This window comes from Boleophthalmus pectinirostris, unplaced genomic scaffold, assembly GCF_026225935.1.
Source record: "Boleophthalmus pectinirostris isolate CB_2022bp ecotype Guang Dong unplaced genomic scaffold, ASM2622593v1 HiC_scaffold_9, whole genome shotgun sequence".
Lineage (NCBI taxonomy): Eukaryota > Metazoa > Chordata > Actinopteri > Gobiiformes > Gobiidae > Boleophthalmus > Boleophthalmus pectinirostris.
This window is the reverse complement of record NW_026571541.1, coordinates 3,560,448-3,584,798: the sequence shown is the minus strand read 5'-3', so window position 1 is coordinate 3,584,798 and position 24,351 is coordinate 3,560,448. Positions and strand designations below refer to the sequence as shown.

Sequence of the window (24,351 nt, the reverse complement as noted above, 5' to 3'; positions counted from 1 at the left end):
GAGAAGTGTTCTGGGCATGTCCCTCTGGGAAGACCCAGGACACACTGGAGGGACTATGTCTCTCGACTGGCCTGGGAACGCCTCAGGGTCTCCCGGAGGAGCTGGACGAAGTGTCCAGAGTGAAGGAAGTCTGGGAGTTCGTGCTCAGACTGTTGCCCCCCAACGACCCAGATAAGATAAGCAGAAGAAATTTGGATGGATGATATGAAAGCAGTTTTATTTTGTTGAAATCATGTTTGAAGTAGAGAAAAATGTGTTTGAAATGCTGCATTCTGTTGAATGTTGTAGTGCAGGGGTGTCCAAACTTTTTTCATCAAGGGCCACATATGTAAACACAGATGAAGCAGAGGCCGATCGAGGGACGCAGACTGGAGCTCAAAACAGTGAATAATTAAAATTTGGGCATGTTTAACAGCATGTTTAATGTTTAGAATGAGCCATCAGACTTTATTCACGCTAAGATCCTTAAAACCCAAACACTAAATGTTAAATATCGGCTTTATTCAGGTAGATTTTCAAAAAACTTGCAGTAAAAAATACATTTTTAATTGATGCAAGGTCATTTGGGCCAATTCACCTGGAAGCCTGAGAGCCAAGGAAAATTTGTCTGAGGGCCGCATTTGGTCAGTTCTCCCGACATCTGTTGTAAATGCATTCCATTGCAACAGGCTGGAAAATAATGATGCCTGAGAAAGAGTTTAATGTTTATTTTGTTACCTTATGTAGTTTTTGTTAGCTCGTGTAGTTAACTTCAGGTATCACTAGCTCCTGCTAATAAATCGAGTCTGATAGGTAACGTTAACTGTCTGCGACTCAATAATGGCAGTTTGACTTTACATGTTCAGAAATCCATCCCACTCGGTCTGCACTACTGGCTTGAGTTTGTGTTTTGGAACTCTGATTTGATTGGCCGTTCTTTGCACTTTCTTGAGGTGGAAGTTGGTTTTACCCAAGTCCCGAATACAAGAAAATGCAGCATAACTAGTGCCATACTTTTGGACAGAATTCAATATTGTGATGTCATTAATATGGGATTTTAAACATTTTTCAACTTTTCTTAAACAAATTGTTTCTGGACTGGTTTAAAAGTATCATTTATATTTACAACACGTATTATCCCACAAATTAAATCCAAATTAGAGAATCGCCATATGCACATTAACACAAACATCACTAACCCTCCCTATTTACTCCCCCAAAATCTGAACTCTGCTTCAGACCGTTTTCTTTCACTGACAGAGGATTGGCTGTGGACCTCTCCGTTCAAAATCTGATCACTGAAGGTTTGACATTGATTTATAGGAAATGTTTGTCTGTGGGTTTTGTTGTTCATGCTTCTTGGCCAGGGACTCCCTTGAAAAAAGATCTTTGAAACTAAATGGGACTTTTGTGGTTAAATAAAGGTTAAAGAAAAGAAAATAAAGACTATAGACATGACTGAATCATAATATTAATTTAAATTTGATGGATTTCTCAGTTAGGCATGGGGCGATACAGTGTAAAAATGTTACAGTTGGGTCTGGTCAAGTGGTAATGGAGGGAAACGAGGGGCAGATTTTGTACATTCAAATGTCTCTTATTCAGAAACTAGAGGGACTATTGAAATAAGTAAAGTATCAGAATGTAGGAAAGAGTTACACTCCAACAGGGTCAAGTTAAACCTGTGAGATTCTTTCAAGTTGTTGACAAAAAATTTTAAAAACTCATGTCGGTAACGGAGGGAATGAAATATGCAGCACTTTTTGGGCAATAAATCCAAACAGTGATAACTCTTGGTTCTCACTTCCATATCCTTAACAAACTGGTTTGAATATTTGCTTCATATAGTTTTCTACCATATGGTACAAGATTAGGTTGAAAAACCTCTTACTTTTTGAGTAATGAGATTTTTTATTAAGAAAGGTCATGGTAACGGAGGGAAAAGTAACGGAGGGAAAATTGTACAAACAAGTAGAAGGTGCAGGATTTTACATCATTTGTCGCTTTTTTTCTTCCGAATACTTTAATATTACTTCAAAATGAAAGGAAACTATTTCTATAAAATATGTCAGTCCTTCCAAGCAAATTTTTATCATTTTAGATACTTTTTTTTTTGAAAAATCATGTCCCTTCATCAACAGTTCAAAGATGGAATAACACAAGATATGATGAAATACATCCATTTATTGACATGATTTTCAGGTCTTTGAAATTTGGGAAATAATTTTTGTTCCATGTTTCATACATGGTCTGTTTAAAAACATATGGAACTTTAGAACCAAAAATGGTACAGAAAAAAGGTCAACAGTTTTATAAACTAGAGTACATATGTATCTGTTCAATACATTTTTATATCAGATGAATTAACTTGAATTTTTGGCCTTGTTGTTTACTTCTGCTTGACCGGGCCCATATATGAATAATTATAATTTTAACTTTATTAATAGGCAGGGCTATCGACAGAAATTTGGAGACGTGGGGCAACAAGACTCAATGGGCCCCCTGTAATATAAATTAATAGGAAGAAGGTCTAATTCTGGGCCCCTAACACCCTGGGGCCCAAGACAATAGACCCTTTGAATAGGTTCCATATTTAAACAACTATTAAATTATTTATTTAGTTGTAAGTGAAAATAACAATGATCTAGAAAAAAAACGTGATGGAGAAGTCGCTTTTTTCTGCACATTCTGGTGAAAAAGGCGATTCTTTTTGTTGCTGTTCTCACAATTATATAAATGTCCCACAAATTATTAATGTTTACCCTTTTGATTATTGTTTATTGTCCCGTCCCTACTATACTCCATCATATTCCAGTGCAGTCTGAATGTGTGTTTTGTGTGTGTCCCAGGTGCGTCGTCTGGAGTTTAACCAGGCCATGGAGGACTTCAAGACCATGTTCCCCACCATGGACTACGAGGTGATTGAGTGCGTCCTCAGGTCCAACAACGGGGCCGTGGACGCCACCATCGACCAGCTGCTGCAGATGAGCCTGGACGGACAGGGCTCGGACGACAGCTCCGACTCCGACGACAGCATCCCGCAAGAGGTGAGTGCAGCAGGAGAGCGGGGGAGAATCTGCCTGACCAGGAGGGCTCGGTATCATGAAGAAGTCGCCGATACAATACATACCTCGGTACACAGGAATCTGTGTATCATTCGTTCATTCGTTTTTCAATATAAAACCAAAAATAAGAAAACGAAAAAACAACAGTTTTCTTCGTTATTTTTCTCCAAAACCAAAATGAAAAAATGGATAACTATTAGTTTTTTCAGTTTTTGATTTTGTGATTAAATGAAGAATGGAAAAAAACGGATAACGGCCGTTTCCCGTTTGCGTGACTTCCGTGACTGTGATGCTGAACTTTTGCACTGCATACGGACTGAACCAGGACTGATCCAGGTCCGGGACCAGGGCGGACTCCGAGCTTTGACTCCGAGCCTCAGCTTTGAGCTCCGGCCCTGCTGTGGGCTCTGACCCTCCGGTCTGGTCCCGGCCTGGTCTCAGTCTCAGTCCCGGTCTCAGTCTCGGTCTGGTCCCAGTCTGGTCCTGGTCTGGTCTCGGTCTCGGTCTGGTCCCAGTTTCAGTTCTGATCTCAGTCTCTGTCTGGTCCTGGTCTCAGTCCTGCTCTGGTCTGTTCCTGGACCTGGATCAGTCCTGGTTCAGTCCGTACGCGGTGCAAAATCCGGCATCGCAGTCACAGAAGTCACGTAAACGGGAAACGGCCGTTATCCGTTTTTTCCATTCTTCGTTTAAACACAAAATCGAAAACTGAAAAAACAAATCCTTATCTGTTTTTTCATTTTGGTTTTGGAAACAAATAATGAAGAATACAAATGTTTTTTTCGTTTTCTTATTTTTGGTTTTATATTGAAAAAACGAATGGACGAATGATACACGGATTCACAGGCCCTGATACGATACAAATCTCGATACTGTGCACTTTTGATTTAGAAAATGTGACATCATTTTGCAGGTCAATAATTTTGGCAGTTCTTGTTGAAATAACCTCAAATTTTCACAGAATGTATAGAAACAGATCAAGATTTTAATTTTAATTCATGTTTTATTCTTGTTTTGTTTTCAGGTTCAGCCGTTCACTCCCAAAGAGAAGTCATTTTGCATTTTGTAATCTTCTCACACACACTCACCCAAGACTGTGCAGCTTCAATACAAAATCTCAAAAAACTTCACCAACTGGCAAATTTGGGCTTGGGACCAAAAATGTAAAGCGGAAGGTTCTTATGCAGGACTAAAGGATTACATATAATATGTGTGTGAGCAGATTCAAAGACGCAAAACGACTTCTCTTTGGGAGTGAACGGCTCAACCTGAAAACACAACAAAAATAAAACACTAAATATAAAATCTTAATCATTTTCTAAACATTCTGTGAAGATTTGAGGTTATTTCAACAAGAATTGCCGAAATTATTGTCCTGTGAATTGACAAATTTTTTGGGACACCCTGTATTTGAAATTGATTCGATACTGTTCAGTAAAAAACAAAGGCTAAATCATGACTGTTATACTAGAAATTCAAAGTGAATATGAAAAACAGCTCTTTTAATTATCAAAACAGTGAATTGTAATTGAAAATTGTAGCGTTATTACAAAATAATTTACACAAATGTACAAAAAAATACTCTTGGCAATATATCGTCAAGCACTTTGCTGTTGTTGTTAGTTCAGAACTCTGCTGCGAGGCTTTTAACGGACCAAAAAACAAGACATAACTTCAGTTCTTATGTCTTTGCAAGTGGCTTCCTGTTCATTTTAGAGCTGATTTTAAGATTTTAAAAGCTTTGAATGTTCTGCCCCCACGTTTTCTCTCGGACCTCATCCAGCGCTCTGAGGTTCAAGGGCCAGTTCCAGTTCCACTTCCCCACAGTGGAGAGTTTTAAATCTCATCTTAAAACCCACTTTTACTCTCTGGCTTTTAACGCTGTGTGAGTTTTATTGCTTCTGTTTCTTTTATTGTTTTGCTTTATTGATTTAATTCCTTTATTCTTATGGGCCTATTTGTTTTTATTGTATTAAATTGTTGAGCATTTTTATTTTTCTTTGCGCAGCACTTTGGAAACTGTCTTTGTTTATAAAATACGCTATAGAAATAAAGTGGATTGGATCTAATTAAATGATAAGATTTATGGATATTTCAGTATTTTTGCACACTCACTACTGACCAGCCAAATCTTTTTACATTCTGTTTGAATTCAGAAGGGACTGGGACTGGACAATAGAGCGTGAAAAACCTCTGTCCAAACTTGAGACGATCCAACCACAGCCACTGATATAGACAGTGTTGGAGAGTAACAGATTACATGTGCCGGCATTACGTAATCAGAGTACAAATTATGAATAACTGTATTCAGTTACAGTTACTGTTTCAGTGAGTGGTAATTGCATTACTGTTACTTTGTTGAAATAAATGGATTACACAGAGGTTTTCACATTTTTGTCTATATCCCATTTTTTAATTTAATTTCTTTTTTTTATTTTGGTAATTCCACTCATTGCCAAAAACTCAAACAGAACGCGGCAATAAGAGCTGCGTAAACGTCTTGTTAACGTTGGTGGTGTCAGTCACACAGTGGACGAGGTCGAGGAGCCAGTAGAACAGAGGCAGCAGAGCACGGGTAAAAACACATTTGTGTCTTGGAAATTCAGACATCACTTTGTATTTAAAGAAGAGAGGGACGGGCGTGTGGTGGGCGTGGTACGCGGGGGGTACGCCGACCACCCACTTCTCCTGACATGAGATATAAAAAAATATATATATAAAATCACCTACAAGTTAAATGGCAAAGCGGAACTAATGGCAACGGTGAAAACAACCTGCATATGCTCATGAAATCTGCACTACTGTCCTATAGTGACCTGAGACATGAGGGCCATGTCTCAGGTACACACACAAACACACACAAACACACACAAACACACACAAACACCCACAAACACACACCTTCATCATCGTAGATCAACCTGAGAACGTGCAGACCAGCACCACGTGTGGATCATGTTTTCTTGCATACGCTGCATAGACCACGCTTCCTCCTGTGAGCCTCTAAACCAGGACAGACACCGGGACTAAACACTGGGACTAAACACCGGGACTAAACACCGGGACTAAACACCGGGACTAAACACCGGGACTAAACACCGGGACTAAACACCGGGACTAAACACCGGGACTAAACACCGGGACTAAACACCGGGACTAAACACCGGGACTAACACCGGGACTAAACACCGGGACTAAACACCGGGACAGACACCGGGACAGACACCGGGACAGACACCGGGACAGACACCGGGACAGACACCCGGACCGACACCGGGACTGACACCGGGACAGACACCGGGACAGACACCGGGACAGACACCGGGACAGACACCGGGACACCGGGACAGAACAATATGACACTAACAGTAGTGTGGACATAATTTAAAGCAGCAGTGATCTCATATACAAATCATTTCTCTATCAATAATATTTTTAATATGGTTAAGGAAAGACTGGACTTTTTCTTGTCTTTTAGCAGAGAAAACTTCTTATGTTCAGATCCTCGTCTTTGCTTCTCTACATCAAACAAAAGTCTGTTCATGGAGACTTGGGCTCAATTGGAAGAGAACAAACCATGAATTTTCAGGATGTGGTTGGTGCATTCATGTCGTTTTAAAAAGCATGACCATATCAAGTAATCCAAAATATTCAGATTACATTACTCACTTTAATTGATTTAATGGATTACATCACAAACTATATTTTGGGGTATGTAATCTGTAATCTGTACATTTTAAAAGTAACCTTCCCAACACTGCATATGGATCATGTGATTTGATGTTGTTATGTTGTTGTTTTTTTTCCATGTAGTGAACCAAATAGAAAGGCAAACACAAGGGTATAAAAATATTCTATAAAGTCAAAAACATAATTTAACAAAAATCCGGGCCCAACTGGGTTTAACTGAACAGAACAAAACTAACCTGACCAGACAAAGAACCGGGCTGTTCAAATACAGGAGGACAAACTAAAACTGAACTTTGAACATTATAGGTTGATTTGTCGAGAAGGTTAAATCATATTTTAACAGCAAAACACGTCTCAAATTCTCCCTTGAAACGAAAAGGGATTCCTGCTCAACTGGAAGTGCCACCACAGCGAACGTGCGGTTTAAAGGCAATAGCGGGTGGGGCACAATAATGTCATAATGTAGTTCTGGGAAAATAACTATGCATGTGTTTTTGTTTCATTTTCTAGCAATAAAAAGCTCTGTAACTGAACAAACTCTAGTTAATAAAAACATTTCCATTGACTTCCTTTTCAAAACTAGATCTGAGAGGCCCCACTTCTCCATAGTGGCTTTTCACTGTCACGAGCTGCAAACTTTACACGTCCTATATTACACAAAACTCTTTAAGACTCTTAAAAGTGAGCTTTGAGCCACGTTAGAATGCTGTTAGCTTCTCAAAAACAGACCTGGAGTTGTTTTGTTTCATTCACACATGTTTGAGTAACTCTTTATTATTAGTCTCAGCAATATAAACATCTGTGTGAATGGCCACGTTTACATAATGTTTTTTAATTCCGCATTAATTGTTCTGAATAAAATAGTTTGGAATTCAAATATTCTCCAAAATATTAATTCTGAATTGAATTTTTCCGCACTATTAGACGCTCTAGATTATAAGACGCACTGTCACTGAATGGTCTATTTTTGAACTTTTTTCACAAATAAACTGCACTGGACTTTAAAGGAAACCAACAGTGTGATGGGTGAGTGGTTTTGTTTGTTTGGTGCGTTCACAGTGACTCTGGGCTTTGTTCAGTTGTGGCGTGTATGGAGGGTGCTGTCTGGGACCAACGGATTGTCGGCGTGTTCACAGTGACTCAGTTGTTCAGTTGTGTCTAGAAGTGGAACATTGCACTCGCTTTTTTCGTTCTAGGGATGGGCATTCGATAAAATTTTCTTAATCGATAGTTGGGAGAATTAACGATCCATTATTGATTAATCATTAATGTTTTTATATTAAAATGATCATCATTATTATTACTATCTGCACTACTAATCTGCATAAATAAATTCAACTTTACGACATATAAACCGTAACCACTCTAGAGCCACATCAGCCCGTTTGAGATATAATGTGTTTAATGCAGCTTTGTGCAAGTCTCACAGAAACAAAACTTAAAACCACATGACTAATGCAGGTTAGTGTGACCGTATTTGCGTTTGTCAAAACCAGGACACCGTACGGGGGGAGGGAGGTGGAGACTCGTCATCGACATTGAGCGACTCTCACCTGGTAAAGCTTTTTCCCACTGGACACTGAAAGACATGTGCTGCTTTATACACTGTGCACATGGACTCACACTTGTCCCGACCAGAACGGAAAGTGTGGAATTTCTTGTACAAATCATCGTTAAATACACATTTGCACTTCGGCATGTTGCAGACTGACTGAGTCTAGGGAGCTACATGTACGGACCCCTGTTTGTCCCCGGACACGGACGTTTGGTCACCCTGCACTACGCACAGTGACCTACATTTGGTTTGTCGATTAAAATGAACGTAATCAATGAAATTCTTAATGATCAATTATCGATTAGTTTACTGAAGTCATACTGGGACACCCGAGTGGATTCATGTATAGGGCGCTCTGGATTGTGGGGCACGCGGTCATTTTTTGATGGGGTTGGAGGCTTAAGAGTGCGACATACAGTGCGGAAAATACGGTACATGGAAAACACGTTAAATTGCCTTTATTTAATTTCCCTTAGTGTCTGGGATTGGACAGAGACACCAACATATGTACCTCGACCGGAAGAAAACACACACTTCAGCTGCTACCGGCTTTTCTGTCATCTCGGTTTGTCGTTACGCCACGGACACAAACACAAACTTTTTCCGCAGTTGTTTTTATGATAATTGCGCAGCAGCTGCAGAATTCTCTCATCACACTTTACGTCTGTCAGCTGAGGAGGAGAAGGGAAGAGTGTCGGAGAAGGGAGGCTGCTCTACCTCAGCCCACTCCCGCATCCCGCTCACAAATTCAAAGAGACGTGGATGAAACTCCGAAGTCAGGACTGGTGGAGCCGGATCGTCCGGATCGCGTCAAAAGGGCGACACAACGAGCATGAACGACCGAATAGAATAAATATTTACATGATCGAGGAATAAATTAGCTCGACTTTAAAACTTTACTTCGGAATCAAGTTTAATTCCTAATAATCATTTTCATTAGGAGTTAAGTGTTTACATGGTCTTTTTAAAGCGTAATTAATTTTTATTCAGAATTTATTTATTTTTATTTGGAATTAAAGCTCTTAAATGTTAAACGTGGCAAATGAAGTATGACTGAAACAAGACAGAACTCCAGGAATGTTTTTGATGAGGAAGCAACATTATAACATAGACATAAAACATCATATTGGCCCTTTAATGTTTGTGTTTTTACTGTTGAAAATAGGCGTGTGACATTTTCGACTCTTGTATCTATGTATTTAAATAACTGCAAGTGAATACAGAGCGGTGGGACAGGTTTAAATAATAATTCTCTGTCTCTTACTGCCTGTGTCGAGCTCTGTACCAAAATAAAGCCGTCACGAGCTGCTCTAATTTTAGCTGCTTGGTTGTGACTGAGGTGCGTTTTGATTTCAGATCCTGGAGCGCACCCTGGAGCCGGACAGCTCGGACGAAGAGCCGCCCCCCGTTTACTCCCCCCCGGCCTACGACATGCACATCTACGACAGGAAGTACCCCGAGGCCCCGCCCACACCGCCGCCCAGGTGAGAAAACCCAATGCACCGGACCACGACGAATCAAGTCAGGACCAACGGAAGTCCTCCTCTGTTTGAAACTTTATCTAAAGGTGCATTGCGTAACTGTCAAATGCTGTTATTGCTTTGTTTGGAATGTTTCGCAGTATGGCATTAAAGCTTTCTCTCTTCATGGAGACCAAACCAGACCAAGTTACAGGTCAGATCTGTGGAGAGGTGACCCCGCTTACAGTCAGAATGCCTGTTTTACTAGTTTGTTTGAGCTATAAAACCACCTGTAATTGAATAAAACTAAGGTAAAGAGCTGTTTAATGCCGTACTGTGAAACATTCCAGGCAGAGTGATGACATATACATAGAAAAGTTACATAGTGCAGCTTTAAAGGGTGGACTACGTTGTGCCAGGAACTGTAAAAGGTTCCTACAGTGTGAAATGTGATCACAACGTTTTTGTTTTTTTTTTATTTATGCTTTTACCAGACCTTTGGCACCCCCCAGGTTCAAAAATCCAGCTCCAGAAATGCATCATACACACCGTATTTTTGTTAGTCGCTCCAAAGTATAAGTCGCACCATCCAAAAAATGCGTTATGAAGAAGAAAAAAACATATATAAGTCTCATTTTTTGGGGGACATTTTATAAAAAAAAAAAATCAGAGACCAAGACCTGACATTTCCTGTGTAAAGTCAAGTTGTAGTAAAAACAATAGAAGAGAGAACAACAGATGTTAACGTCACATATGAACAGTTCTTCAGATAAACTATAACATAAACAACAGAACAGAACAAGTTTAACCAAACTCTCCATCTCACTCCAAATCACTAAATCCATTCAATTCTTCATCCTCGGTGTCACTTCTGAGCAACTCGGCCTCGACCTCCAGAGGTAAACAGAGCATCGCTTCCTCTTCTGTGTCGCTGTCGTCAGACTCAGGATCAGTTCCATTTAGAATTATTCGGGTCTTTCTGAATCCCGACAGGATGGTTTCAGTGTCACTGAAGTCCAGACTTTGTCCATCCATCCAGTTACTACAGGAAAGTTTCATGGTGCATCCTCCCGGTGTCACAAGTTTCTCTCTCACTCCAAACTTTCTTTCTGCTGCTCGATTATCGTTTTCAGCTGCAGATTTCACTAAAGGCAGCAGGACAGAGGCTCTTTCTGCTGGAGACATGTGCAGTAGAGTGAAGTGACAGTGGTACAGGAGGAACAGGAGCAGCACATACTCACACACAAGACTAGAACCTCTCACCACTTAAGTGTCAACATTTTAATATATAAGTCTCACTGGAGTATAAGTCGCAGGAAACACCCAAACCATGAAAAAAAGTGTGATTTATAGTCTGAAAAATACGATAATTCCTTCTTGGGACGGTCCACTGTGGATTATTTGTACCGAAATCTGATCATAATAACCATTATGTACATAACAAATAACCAAAATATCACAATGTCTTTTCATCAAAAGTCTCACAGTAATATCGGCGGCCCTCATGATATATCAAATTACAAATCTCTTTGCTTAAATCAATAGTTATGGTGATCTTAAAATCTTTCTTTAATAAACTTGGTACACTAACAGCTAAAAAACAGCGGGAACTACATAGACCATGATCCTTTTGGTGACTGTATGAACTAATAACTGTTATTTAGCACTTTTGAATCTTAATTCTTCACATTATAAACAGGACCAAAGATTTTACAAGGCTTTTAAAAGTACATTTGTAACCCTCCACAAAATATCCCAATAAATATCGAACCGTGAACATATCGTATCTAGGGATTGTGATATCATTACACCCATAATAATTTTGTCATTATCAATAAGATTTAATTTTTTTGCAGGACCCATCAGTTGCAGTAAAGATGTAGCTTTGTTCTCATGTGGTACATATAGTTTCAGAGGGTTTCATCTGGACAACATTTTTAAATCCACATGTTTCGATTCTGCTCCACAAGTCATTTTTGATCTATATTTACTAGTCTAAGGAGCTACAATTTATTTTGGTTCATCAAAAAATACTGTCTGTAGTTTTGAATATCTTTAGTGTCTCTGTGCAAAGAAGAAAGAAGTATTACATTACAAGTACGAGCCTGTAGTAGAGACATCCCCTACAACTGTGATGACTCACGACAGCTCTGGGAAAAAAACACATTTCACAGACATTTTAATTAGATTTCGGGTTTATTCTTGTTTGCAGGACACAGTGTACTACCTGAATGACTTTTTACACCCATTTCTGTTGACTGTGTACTCTGTCAGTCATCCAGGTATGATTATAAAAAAAATAAATAAAAAAACAATTCTGTTACTGGACTCACCCTTATGTAACAGATAATACTCCTTACAACTGTACAGCAACTCACCCTTATGTAACAGATAATACTCCCTACAACTGTACAACCACTCACCCTTATGTAACAGATAATACTCCCTACAACTGTACAACAACTCACCCTTATGTCATAGATAATACTCCCTACAACTGTACAACAGCTCACCCTGATGTAACAGATAATACTCCCTACAACTGTACAACAATTCACCTTTATATAACAGATAATACTCCCTACAAGTGTACAACAACTCACCCTTATGTAACAGATAATACTCCCTACAACTGTACAACAACTCACCCTTATGTAACAGATAATACTCCCTACAACTGTACAGCAACTCACCCTTATGTCATAGATAATACTCCCTACAACTGTACAACAACTCACCTTTATGTCATAGATAATACTCCCTACAACTGTACAACAGCTCACCCTGATGTAACAGATAATACTCCCTACAACTGTACAACAACTCACCCTTATGTAACAGATAATACTCCCTACAACTGTACAACAATTCACCTTTATGTAACAGATAATACTCCCTACAACTGTATAACAACTCACCTTTATGTAACAGATAATACTCCCTACAACTGTACAACAATTCACCTTTATGTAACAGATAATACTCCCTACAAGTGTACAACAACTCACCTTTATGTAACAGATAATACTCCCTACAACTGTATAAGAACTCACCTTTATGTAACAGATAATACTCCCTACAACTGTACAACAATTCACCTTTATGTAACAGATAATACTCCCTACAACTGTACAACAACTCACCCTTATGTCATAGATAATACTCCCTACAAGTGTACAACAACTCACCCTTATGTCATAGGGAAAATACGGTACTTAGCTCAAATTGCTTTGTTCCACCTCGTGATGTCATGACGCTATAGTTTTTCAAGTGAACAGTTCCTTTTACGTTTTGTTCAGTAGAGATTGGAAATTCCAGTTCTGAAATTATCCAAATGATTTTAGTGAAGATTTAAGGAGTTTAAAAACACAGTCGAGCACTTCAACAAATTTGATCATAAAATGGCCTAATATGTGTTCTTTAAATCACTGTTTGTTGCAGGTTCGAAGCCCAGCCGCCTCCAGGTCACCAGAAAGTCCGGAGTTACAAAAATTGGAATCCTCCGTTACTCGGAAATCTCCCTGATGACTTCCTGAGAATCCTCCCGCAGCAGCTTGACAGCATCAAGGTAACTGCGTCTTGTGTCTGTACTTTTATGGGATAGACACTTGGCTCAATAAAACTGCAATCTCATTATTTTATGTTTTATTATGGCAACAACACAGCAAATTTAGTTAAAGCCGACTGTTATTAAAAGTGTCTGGTAAAGTCGCACAGTGTAACTTTTCTGGTGGGAGAGTGGAATATCGTATCGTGAAAGGTCTCACAATAATATCGGTCATCACAACATATCGAATAGGGCTGGGTATCGTTAAGAAGTTGCAGACACGATACATACCTCTATACATAAGCCAGGATATGATTTTTGTACTGTGAGCTTTTGACTCGATACGATGCAAGATATTTCAAACTGATTCATTATGTGCAATAAAAAATAAAGGCTAAATCATGGCTTTGTTAAACCACTTCTGCAAAAGTCATAGGAAACATGCCTATTTTAATCATCAAAACAGTGAAAATGTCAAATGTGTTGCATAATCGAGTTTCCTTCCTCTAAACAAGCTACAAAACTTTAGCTGTAAAAAAAATCATTTAGTAAAATATACCATAAAATAGGACTGGGCGATATGGAGCAAAAAATAGATCTCTGTATATTTTTCTACATCTTGATTTACGATATATATCTCGATATCTGTACAGGAAAAATAACCCCCCAAAACTACTGCAAAAACAAATGTGCCAAATTCCACAATGTCTTTTTTTTATTGAAGTGACAGTGGTAGACGGGGCTTCTGCCACATTTAAGATTACAAAAAATCCCTAATAACATAAATAATAATTTAACAGTAAAATAAAAGAAATAATACATATTTCCTTCTTTTCATTCATAAATAAAACAACTCAACTCAAGCTCATCTTTGCATTAACTCTGTTAACCGTACAATAACCATGAGCTCCTTCAGCAGAAGAAGCTCAGGAGGTTCATTATTTTAACAGATCCATGTTCCTCACCAGTGTCAGGAGCTGTGAGGTTTCCCACAATCCACTGCAGATCAAACCCAACGTTTCCAAACTCTGTTATACAAGTGACACTGCAGCAGATTATTCATTAAAATCTTCTACATAAATAAACTTTACATGACTGAACTTTACAACATATAAAACATAACGACTCTAGAGCCACATCAGCCCGTTTGACATTATCATGTGTTTAATGCAGTTTTGTACACGTGTTTACGTTTTACAGAAATGAAACTTAAAACCATATAATATGACTCATTTGCATAAACTGTGCGTTTCTTGTGCCCTGATGCGGTTTAACTTCTGTCGGACTAAAGGACAGGACTCAGTGTTCATATGAGTGTTCTCTCTGTGACAGAGGATGTGCTGCTGATGGTTTTGTCTGTAAATGGTGGAAAAGGTTTGTGGTGCTAGAAGTTTTTCACTGGCACCAACTTTAAGCGTTCGCGGTGGTAGTGACGAGTGAATGAGACACAAGCAGTAAAATCAGGGAGGCAGAGGTGCGACAAAAGAGAAGGCAAACAAGCGAAGCAGCGAAACCAGAATTGAATATAAGCATTATATCAATATATACGATATGTCAGAATCCATATCGAGTTTAAAAAATATCTCCATATATTTAAAATATCGAGATATCGCCCACCCCTACTATAAAATACTTTTGTTGATACATCGATACCGCAACCAATGATATTAATACTGTAAGCGATACGATATCTTGATATTTTTGCACACCCCTAATATCGAATTACAAGTCTCTTCGCTTAAATGAATAGTTAGATAGACTCCATTCACGCTTACGTCACAAACCAGGAAGACGTTTGGAAACATGAGATGACAACTTCCCGTGGGTTCTGTTCGCGGTAGTAAGTCTGACAAAATGTAGGAAAAATGAGAAAATGTCCCCGTTTTCTTCATCTCTGTGTCATTGTAGAGTTCTGTTTTGTTCAGAGAATCAACAATTCCAACCACACCTCAGCTTTTATCAGTTTCCCACTGACGCATAACTCGTTTAGACCCGGTTTAGATCCGGTTTAGTCCTGGTTTAGTCCTGGTTTAGACCTGGTTTTAGTCCTGGTTTAGTCCTGGTTTAGACCTGGTTTAGACCTGGTTTTAGTCCTGGTTTAGGCCTGGTTTAGTCCTGGTTTAGTCCTGGTTTAGACCTGGTTTTAGTCCTGGTTTAGATCTAGTTTAGACCTGGTTTTAGTCCTGATTTAGTCTTGGTTTAGACCTGGTTTAGTTTCCAGCAATGAGTGGAATTACCAAAAAAAAAAAAAAAAAAAAAAATTTTAAATAAAAATAATGTGAAAACAGGAAAATAGCGCCGTGTAATCCATTTATTTCAACAGAGTAACTGTAATCCAATTACCACTCACTGAAACAGTAACTGTAACTGAATACAGTTACTCATCATTTGTACTCTGATTACGTAACTCTAGTACATGTAATCTGTTACTCCCCAACACTGACAATAGTGGAACTTTTAAGCTCTCTTAGGTTCATTGTTAGTGCAAATTTCCTTGTGTATTGTAATAAATATCGCCCAGCCTGAACCCTAACTCTACATTTTGTCTTATTTCACAGAGTTCTCAGAGCAGCCTGTCGCAGCCCTCTTCCTCCTCCTCGTCCTCAGTGTCTTCAGCGGGGCAGTGGACGGCGCCCCCCGGCTCTGCGCCCGGTACCGCAGGCTCAAACGGACTCTCGGCTCACAGTACGGGGCCCTCTGAACAGGACAAGAAGCTGAAGCAGTACCTGGAAGACGAACGCATCGCGCTTTTCCTCCAAAACGAAGAGTTCATGAGGGAGCTGCAGAGGAACAGGGAGTTTCTCATTGCCTTAGAGCGAGGTACCGCACACATGTATTCATTTATTTACACTATTTTACTGTTCATTTGAAAAAGGCATGTACAGTTCTATGTAACATTTTGGGTTGGGGGTCTGTCACCTACTTGTTTCTATGGAGATGTCATTGCTCTGCCTGGAATGTTCCACAGTGTGACATTAATCATCTACCTTTGCATTTATTCAGTTACAGGTGATTTTATAGCTCAAAAATCCCTAGAAAAACAGACATTGACTGTGAGTGGGGTCGCCTCTCCACAGATCTGACCTGTAACTTGGTCTGGTTGTTCTAAATGAAGATATGAAGATGGAAAGGTTTAATGTCATACTGTGAAACATTCCAGACAAAGCAATAACATCTCCACAGAGAAAAGTATTTGACGGACCCTCCGCCAGAAAAGTTACACAGTGCACCTTTATGTGGTGATGTCTTTTCTGGGTCCAGTCAACTTCACAGCTGATTTCAATCTCTGTGTTTCCTTTATTCTTTAAACAAGAGACAATTGCCTTTCCAAAGCGTGCGTTTAACTACAAATTGTATCAAATATGTAATAATAAAAACAGAGTAAATTGTTCAATGTCCATTATTTTTAAACAGCTCATACACCTGAGACCCGGAAGTGACATCACAGTCTACAGTCCTAGTAATTTACTTCAGTTTTATATATATATATATATATATATATATATATATATATATATATATATATATATATATATATATATATATATATATATATATATATATATATATAATTTGAGAGAAGACTGAAAGACAATATAGAAACTGAACAGTTACCGTATGTACCAAAGATGTTAACATGTTAAAAACATTTTATCATAAATTATACTTTTAATTTAATTTGTCATTATTTATTTATTTATTTAAGCCCCATTACTTTTTTTGGTATTCTGATTCTAGCGACTTTGATATTTTACATCTTTACTCTTCACAATCTTCTGAAACAATTTGGTCTGGACCTAGTTTACTCATGGTGTGGATCTGTCTTGGTTTAGACCTGGTTTAGTCCTGGTTTGGACCTGGTTTGGACCTGGTTTAAACCTGGTTTAGTTCTGTTTAGTTGTGGTTTAGTTGTGATTTATTCCTCATTTGGACCTGGTTTAGTCCTGGTTTAGTCCTGGTTTAGACCTGGTTTAGTCCTGGTTTAGTCCTGGTTTAGTCCTGGTTTAGTCCTGGTTTAGTCCTGGTTTAGACCTGGTTTAGACCTGGTTTAGTCCTGGTTTAGTCCTGGTTTAGACCTGGTTTAGACCTGGTTTAGTCCTGGTTTAGTCCTGGTTTAGACCTGGTTTAGACCTGGTTTAGACCTTGTTATCTGTGCTGGCTTTTCTCAGTATGCGACTGGAGCTTTTGGAATATGATTTGCCCAAGAAAAGCCTGAGTGTGCAGTGTGTGTTCTTCCACACTCACATAAAACTGTTACTTATTTCCATCTTGGCATTTTTATTGAAGTCAAAGTTGATGGAATTACAGCTGCTCCTGAAATGACACGGTTGTAAAATAGATTCTTTCTTGGACAAACATATTCCCACTCTCATTTGTTGATGTTCTCTTCAGATATCGACACAAGCTTTGGTGTTTTTGATCTTTATGCGTTACAGAAATGTGTGTCTATCGCTCATACAGATCTGAACAGTTGACACCAAAGTTTTTTTCTCTCAGATTGTTTGGTGATATCAAACAAAAGAGCAACGCATTTGACCAGCACCTGTTTTCAGACGGTGGCACAAAACTTAAAGATACACTGTGTCACTTTTCTATTGGAGGATCCGCTACCTGCTTGTCTCCATAAAGATGTTACTGCTTTGGCTAGGATGGTCCCGATTATTGCATCAAACTAACATTTTCTTAGCGTTTATTTCTTTGCGTGTTTTTATCACCTTGAAAAAACTTCCGTTCTTACTATGAGCGGGATCGCCTCTCCACAGATCTGACCGATAACTTCTGCTGCTTCACTCTGCGGCGATCGATGTTTAAAGCCCAATCATAAAACGTCTTAAAATCAATTTGCGGACCTTCCATCAGAAAAATTACATCGTATAACTTTATTATATTATGTATTTTGATGTTAAAATTTCCATTATTTCCATTTTTTAGAAAGAATCTCTTAAAAATATGTCTCCTATGTGAACTCAGCAGAGATCGATCATGATGGTTTTTTTCAGTGTTATTTTCTCGCACTGAATCTCTAGAATAAAATATTTAGTTTCTCAACAAAATGCAAAGTGCAAAGATATCTAAATATCGATATATCGTATCATTTAAAGTGATGATACAGTATCGATATCATGGGTTGCTGTATCGATATATCTCCAAGAATATTTTTTGGTATATTTTACTAAATGATTTTGTTAAAGCGCTACAGTTTTGTTGCTTGTTTAGAGGAAGGAAACTCATTTATGTAACACATTTGACATTTTCACTGATTTGATTAGTTCTGATTAAAAAATTGCCGATACGATACATACCTTGATATGGGCCATGATACAATACTTTTTTCGATACAGTGAACTTTCTATTCAATAGATTTGATACAGTATATTTCAAATGGATTTGTTCAGTCAAAATAAAGGCAAAATCATGGCTGTGAAACTAAAAGTCTTTATAAATCCACTAAGTTTGTTTAACTTTAATGTGGAAAACACCATTCTACTGTTGTGGCAAAAACTGTATATCTCTTGAAGATAAATAATGAATCCATTTGCAAAGCCTGATGAGTTTTTGGAATATAGATCAAGGTTTATTCTTGTTACAGCAGATATGGACAGGGACTAGACCTGTTCTGTTTCTCTCCCACCGTATCTCTCTGTATCTCCCATGTCTCCCCAGAACATTTGAGCTCTGAGTATTTCTACAGAAATACAGTTACATACATGTCAAAGCAGAGTGACTTTGGTTTCAGAGGCTGGTGCTAAATGAACATACAGTTGATGATAACAAAGGGCTTCCTAAAGGAGGAGACAGTTGTGCCTGATGAACATTTACACATGTTCATGACTGGTCTGAGTTTCAGGTAGAAATCACATTCTTTTACACAAGACAGACTGAGAGAAATCTTTCCACAATCTACATTTCTATCACACTACTCAAAACAGTCAAAATGTCACAATTGTAGCACTTAAACAAAATAAGTAAAATATACCTAAAAATACTCTTGGCGTTATATATATATCGATACAGCAGCACACGATATCGATACTGTATCATCAAATTAAACAATACAATATATCAATATTTCAAGTTTTTTAAATAGATTTTTTTATATTGACTGTGTTTCATATTCACTTTACACAAGAAGTGGTTTAACAAAGACTTTTAGTATCACAGCCATGATTTAACCTTTATTTGTATTGAACCATTTCGAATCAATTTGAAATATATCGTATCGAATCAAAAGTGTGCTGTATCTAGATGTGTATCGTATCGGGGCCTATGTATCGTATCCGCAACTTCTTAATGATTCCCAGCCCTACAATAAAAACAACAACATATTATTCTTTACAAATATTATTCGGTCCATTGTTGAAAAGAAAAACTGGACACACAAAAAAAAAACAGAAAACCATACCAAACATTCATAAAGTTCATTCAGGAGTGTGAGTTTGTGCCCAGTGCTTTGTCAGAGCAGAAGTGTAACAGCATCATGAACTCATCTGAGGATTGGTCAACAAAAATGAACAACAATGTCTGTATGGATGTACGGCGACACTTTTTCCATTGGTTTATGTGTTTTTAGTTTTCAGTGTATTTGGTTATGTTTTGAAATCTCGGGAGTTGTTTGGTGTGTTTGTTTTTTTTGCCCCCTGCAGACAGCCCGGGTCAAATGCGCCTCTGTAGCCTCATCTCACGCCGCTGCTCATTTTGTGCTCTGTCTGTTTTAGATCGGTTGAAGTTTGAATCAAAGAAATCTCGGTCTCATTCATCTAGTGTGGACAGCTCAGGTAGAGACTCACCTGCCTCCTCTGCTGATGCTCCTGCTGATGATGCTTTGTCCCTGTCTGCACCTGTCTGTCCCTGTCTGTCCCTGTCTGTCCCTGTCTGTGGTTCAATTTCATTCAGTTTTTTAAAGAAGTTTGAGGGGTTTTGATGGGAGAGCTGTAACTAATCTGCTTTCTAAATATACACTATGTTGTATAAAATCTCTGTTTAACATGCATCTAAATGAAAATAATAGGACACAAATATGCAAACATTTGAATAAATACTACTACTAATTGAATAATTAAAAGGTTCATGTTACGCTATTTTCTGATCTATGTTATAATGTTTCCTCATCAAGAAACAGAGCTGGAGTTGTGTTTTGTTTCATTCAAGTCCTAGTGTATTTAGGAGTTCTCTCAAACAGAAAACACTCTTTTCCACCTTGTGACATCATCAGTGTTGGGAGTAACAGATTACATGTGCCGGCGTTACGTAATCAGAGAACAAATTATAAGTAACTGTATTCAGTTACAGTAACTGTTTCAGTGAGTGGTAACTGGATTACAGTTACTTTGTTGAAATAAATGGATTACACTGTGGTATTTTCTGTTTTCACATTTTGGGCTGTATCCCTTCTTTTTATTTTTTTTATTTCAGTAATTCCACTCATTGTCAGAAACCCAAACAGACCGTGCGCAATAAGAGCAACATAAACATCTTGTTAACGTTGGTGGTGTCAGTCTCACAATGGACGAGGTCGTTAATAATCGTCGTTGTCAATAATCTGATTCTGCATCATTTTGAGTAAAAAACATCAAATATTACCGAGTTTTACTGGGCTAGTGCCTTTATGTTTGTACTGAAAGTGATTTTTTTTTTTTTTAATGAACAATATGACACTAACAGTAGGTGGACATAATTTAAAGCAGCAGTGATCTCATATACAAATCATTTCTCTATCAATAATATTTTTAATATGGTTTATTAAAAACTGGACTTTTTCTTGTCTTTTAACAGACAAAACTTCTTATGTTCAGATCCTCGTCTTTGCTTCTCTACAACAAACAAAAGTCTGTTCATGGAGACTTGGGCTCAACAGACAATTTGAAGAGAACAAACATGAATTTTCAGGATGTGGTTGTTATATTCATGTAGTTTTAAAAAGCCTGACAATATCAAGTAATCCAAAGTATTCAGATTACGTTACTCACCTTAGGTACCTTAATGGATTATGTTACAAACTACATTTTGGAGTATGTCATCTGTAATCTGTAATCTGAGAATACATTTTAAAAGTCACCTTCCCAACACTGGACGTCATATAGTAATACAGGAAGCAGTGGTGGAGTTAGCAGTTTGGGGGCCCTAGGTGAACTTGAGTTTGGGGCCCTCACTATAATGCACTGTTTTTTGGGAGTGTTTTTTGTATGTATACACACATCTTTATTTGAATTAGAGTCGACTGGAAACTTATTAGTTAGGAAGCCTACTAGATAACCAGAACTGAAAGTAGTTTATTTTTTTGCTAGTACAATTACGTTTTTGTTTACATTCATTACATATGATTATGATTATCTTCAAATTAGGGTCAAGCTGACTCGTCCATTCTAACGTGAAAGGTGGATACTATTTTGATTGTGTTTTCTTGTTTAAAAGTAAAACTACTCTCATTTAATATGTCATATTGAGAGAAAATCTAATTGCTCTGAGGCCTCGGTCATTAGTGGCACTGAGGGCAATTGGTTGGGGGGCCCCTCCAGGTTCGGGGTCCTAGGTGGCCACCGACTGTTGCCTAATGTTAGCACCGCCTCTGACAGGAAGTGCTCCACTGTGTTTTTAAACTTCATACAACTTCACTAGAATCATTTGGCCCTGGAATTGCCAATCTTTACTGAACTAAAGGTAAAAGAATGAAACAAAACACAACTCCGGTTATGTTTTTGACAAGTAACAACATTTTAACATGGTTTAAAGTTCACAATAGTAAATTTTGCGTAATATAGGACCTTTGAGCATTTATATTACAGAAGTGAACATGAGTGTGTAGAGATTTTAATCCAGGCAATGATTATAAACATCCGCCCATTGATCAGAACTACAAATCTTTGCGTTTTGGGACAAACGCTCTACAACTGTGTCACTGTGTCACCTCTCATGATGCACAGACATCTCTATATGAATCACGTTGTACAGCTCTACTCCAAAACTCCCAAACCTTCTCTTTTTGTGTCTCGTTTAAAGTCCGTTTGTGTTTCCAGGGGAACATTACTCGGCTGCTTCGATGGAGGCCGTTTCCGACGACGCTCTCTTCAGGGACAAACTCAAACACATGGGCAAATGTAAGAACTCTTCATATTGCATAAATTGTATCATGCCATTTTCTGGCTTTGTCAACTACTTTAGACAGTCACCTCAGTATTTCCCAAAGCTGTGTCATTTCTAGTAGTGAATGAAGTACTTAGTTTTGCTACTTAATGAAAAGTACAGTTACAGGGGCCAAAAGTTTCTCAAGTAAAAGAATCACATGAAAAAATCAGATCAATTAAAAGTATTAAAGTACCTGTTTAAAAAGTAAAAGTGTTTTGCATAGATTTTTAGAACAATTGAAGGATGAAATGTAGTGAGTTTGATCAAGAATTCAGCTGATTTTAAGTGATTTAAGTATTTGCTCAAAGTTGGGACAGAAACTCAAATAAAATATGCTAAAAAAACATCTCAGCCACCTTAAAGTACTTTTTACTTTTCAGTCCAGATTTAAAACGTAGTGGAGTAGAAAGTACAGATACACGTTCTCAAATGTAGTGAAGTAAAAAGTATCCACTGCAAAATGTACTTAAGTAATGTACAGATACCTAAAATTTGTACTGAAGTATTGTACTTGTACTTTTATACTTAGTTACTTTCTAACACTGGTCATTTTTAAGCTTGTGGTTTATTTCATGTTGGATGGTACAGAAAAGTTATAATGAAATGCGGTTTTATTTGTTCTTAATAAAAACAAAATATAATTGACAAAAAAATCGTCAGAATCAGAATCTGCAATGTATAAAATAATGTATGTGTTTTAGGACGACTTAAAGGTGCACTGTGTAACTTTTTCGTTTGGGGTTTGTCACCTGCTTGTTTCTATGGATATATCATTGCTCAGTCTGGAATGTTCCACAGTGTGACATTAAACAGCTCTACTTTACATTTATTCAATTCCAGGTGGTTTTAGAGCTCTAAAATACCCGAAAAACCCACAGATCTGACCTGTAACTTCTGGTTTGGTCTCCATGAAGATAGAAATATTTAATGCCATACTGTGAAACATTCCAGACAAAGCAATAACATCTCCATGAAGAAAATTGTTTGATGGACCATCCACCAGAAAAGTTACACAATGCAGCTTTAAGTCTTGGCTTGGTCTGGAATAATGTCAATGAATCGAAAACATTGCTTTACTATTTTTATTAGAAGATAAACTTTATTCACATGGAGTTTTCTGTCCTCAGCGACCAGGAAGAAACTTTTCGAAATCGCCCGAACGTTTTCAGAAAAAACGAAGAGAAGAAAATCAAAACGGAGAGCGCTCCTGAAACACCACTCGTATCCTTTCACTGTTATTATACACCTCCTCTAACCTGACGCTTTTTTTTTTTTTTTTTTTTTGCTTTTACAACTTTGTTTATTAAGCATTTACCAGACTAACAGAGTGTATTTTATTGGAGGGTAACAAAGGACACTGCCCCCACCTCCCACCCACTGCCCCAACATCCCAAAACAAAATAAAAAAATCTAATTAAAATAATAAATACTACTATTACAACGACGACTACTACGACTACTACAACTACTACTACGACCACTAATACAGCTACTACTATGACTACTACAAAGACTATTACTACTACTACAGCTATGACTACTACTACTACAACCGCTACTACCACCACTACTACGACTGTGACTACGACTACTACGACTACTACGACTATGACGACTATGACTACTACTATGACCACTACTATGACCGCTACTTTGACTACGACTGCAACGACTACTACTACAACCACTACTTTGACTACCACGACGACTATGACTACTAATACGACTAAGACTACTATGACTATGACTACTACAACTACTACTACGACTACGGCTACTACTATGACCACTACTATGACTACGACTACTACAACTATGACTACTACTACTACTACTACTACTACTACTTCTACTACTACAATTACAACTACTACTACTACGACTATGACTACAACTGCTAATACAAGTACTAATACGACTACTAGTACGACTACT

The 24,351-nt window shown here is 38.0% G+C and overlaps 1 protein-coding gene across 2 annotated transcripts in view; it reads left to right on the top strand.

Moving 5' to 3' along the window:
* The window catches only part of cuedc1b (CUE domain containing 1b), a 63,868-nt gene that overhangs the window by 23,824 nt on the left and 15,693 nt on the right, over positions 1-24,351 (top strand). For both annotated transcript variants that reach the window (XM_055166875.1, XM_055166874.1), the window contains exons 3-9: positions 2,829-3,026; positions 9,643-9,770; positions 13,188-13,314; positions 15,852-16,113; positions 20,010-20,069; positions 22,308-22,388; positions 23,544-23,637. In XM_055166875.1, the coding sequence (XP_055022850.1) occupies positions 2,829-3,026; positions 9,643-9,770; positions 13,188-13,314; positions 15,852-16,113; positions 20,010-20,069; positions 22,308-22,388; positions 23,544-23,637 (950 nt within the window). The remainder of the gene's footprint in view (positions 1-2,828; positions 3,027-9,642; positions 9,771-13,187; positions 13,315-15,851; positions 16,114-20,009; positions 20,070-22,307; positions 22,389-23,543; positions 23,638-24,351) is intronic.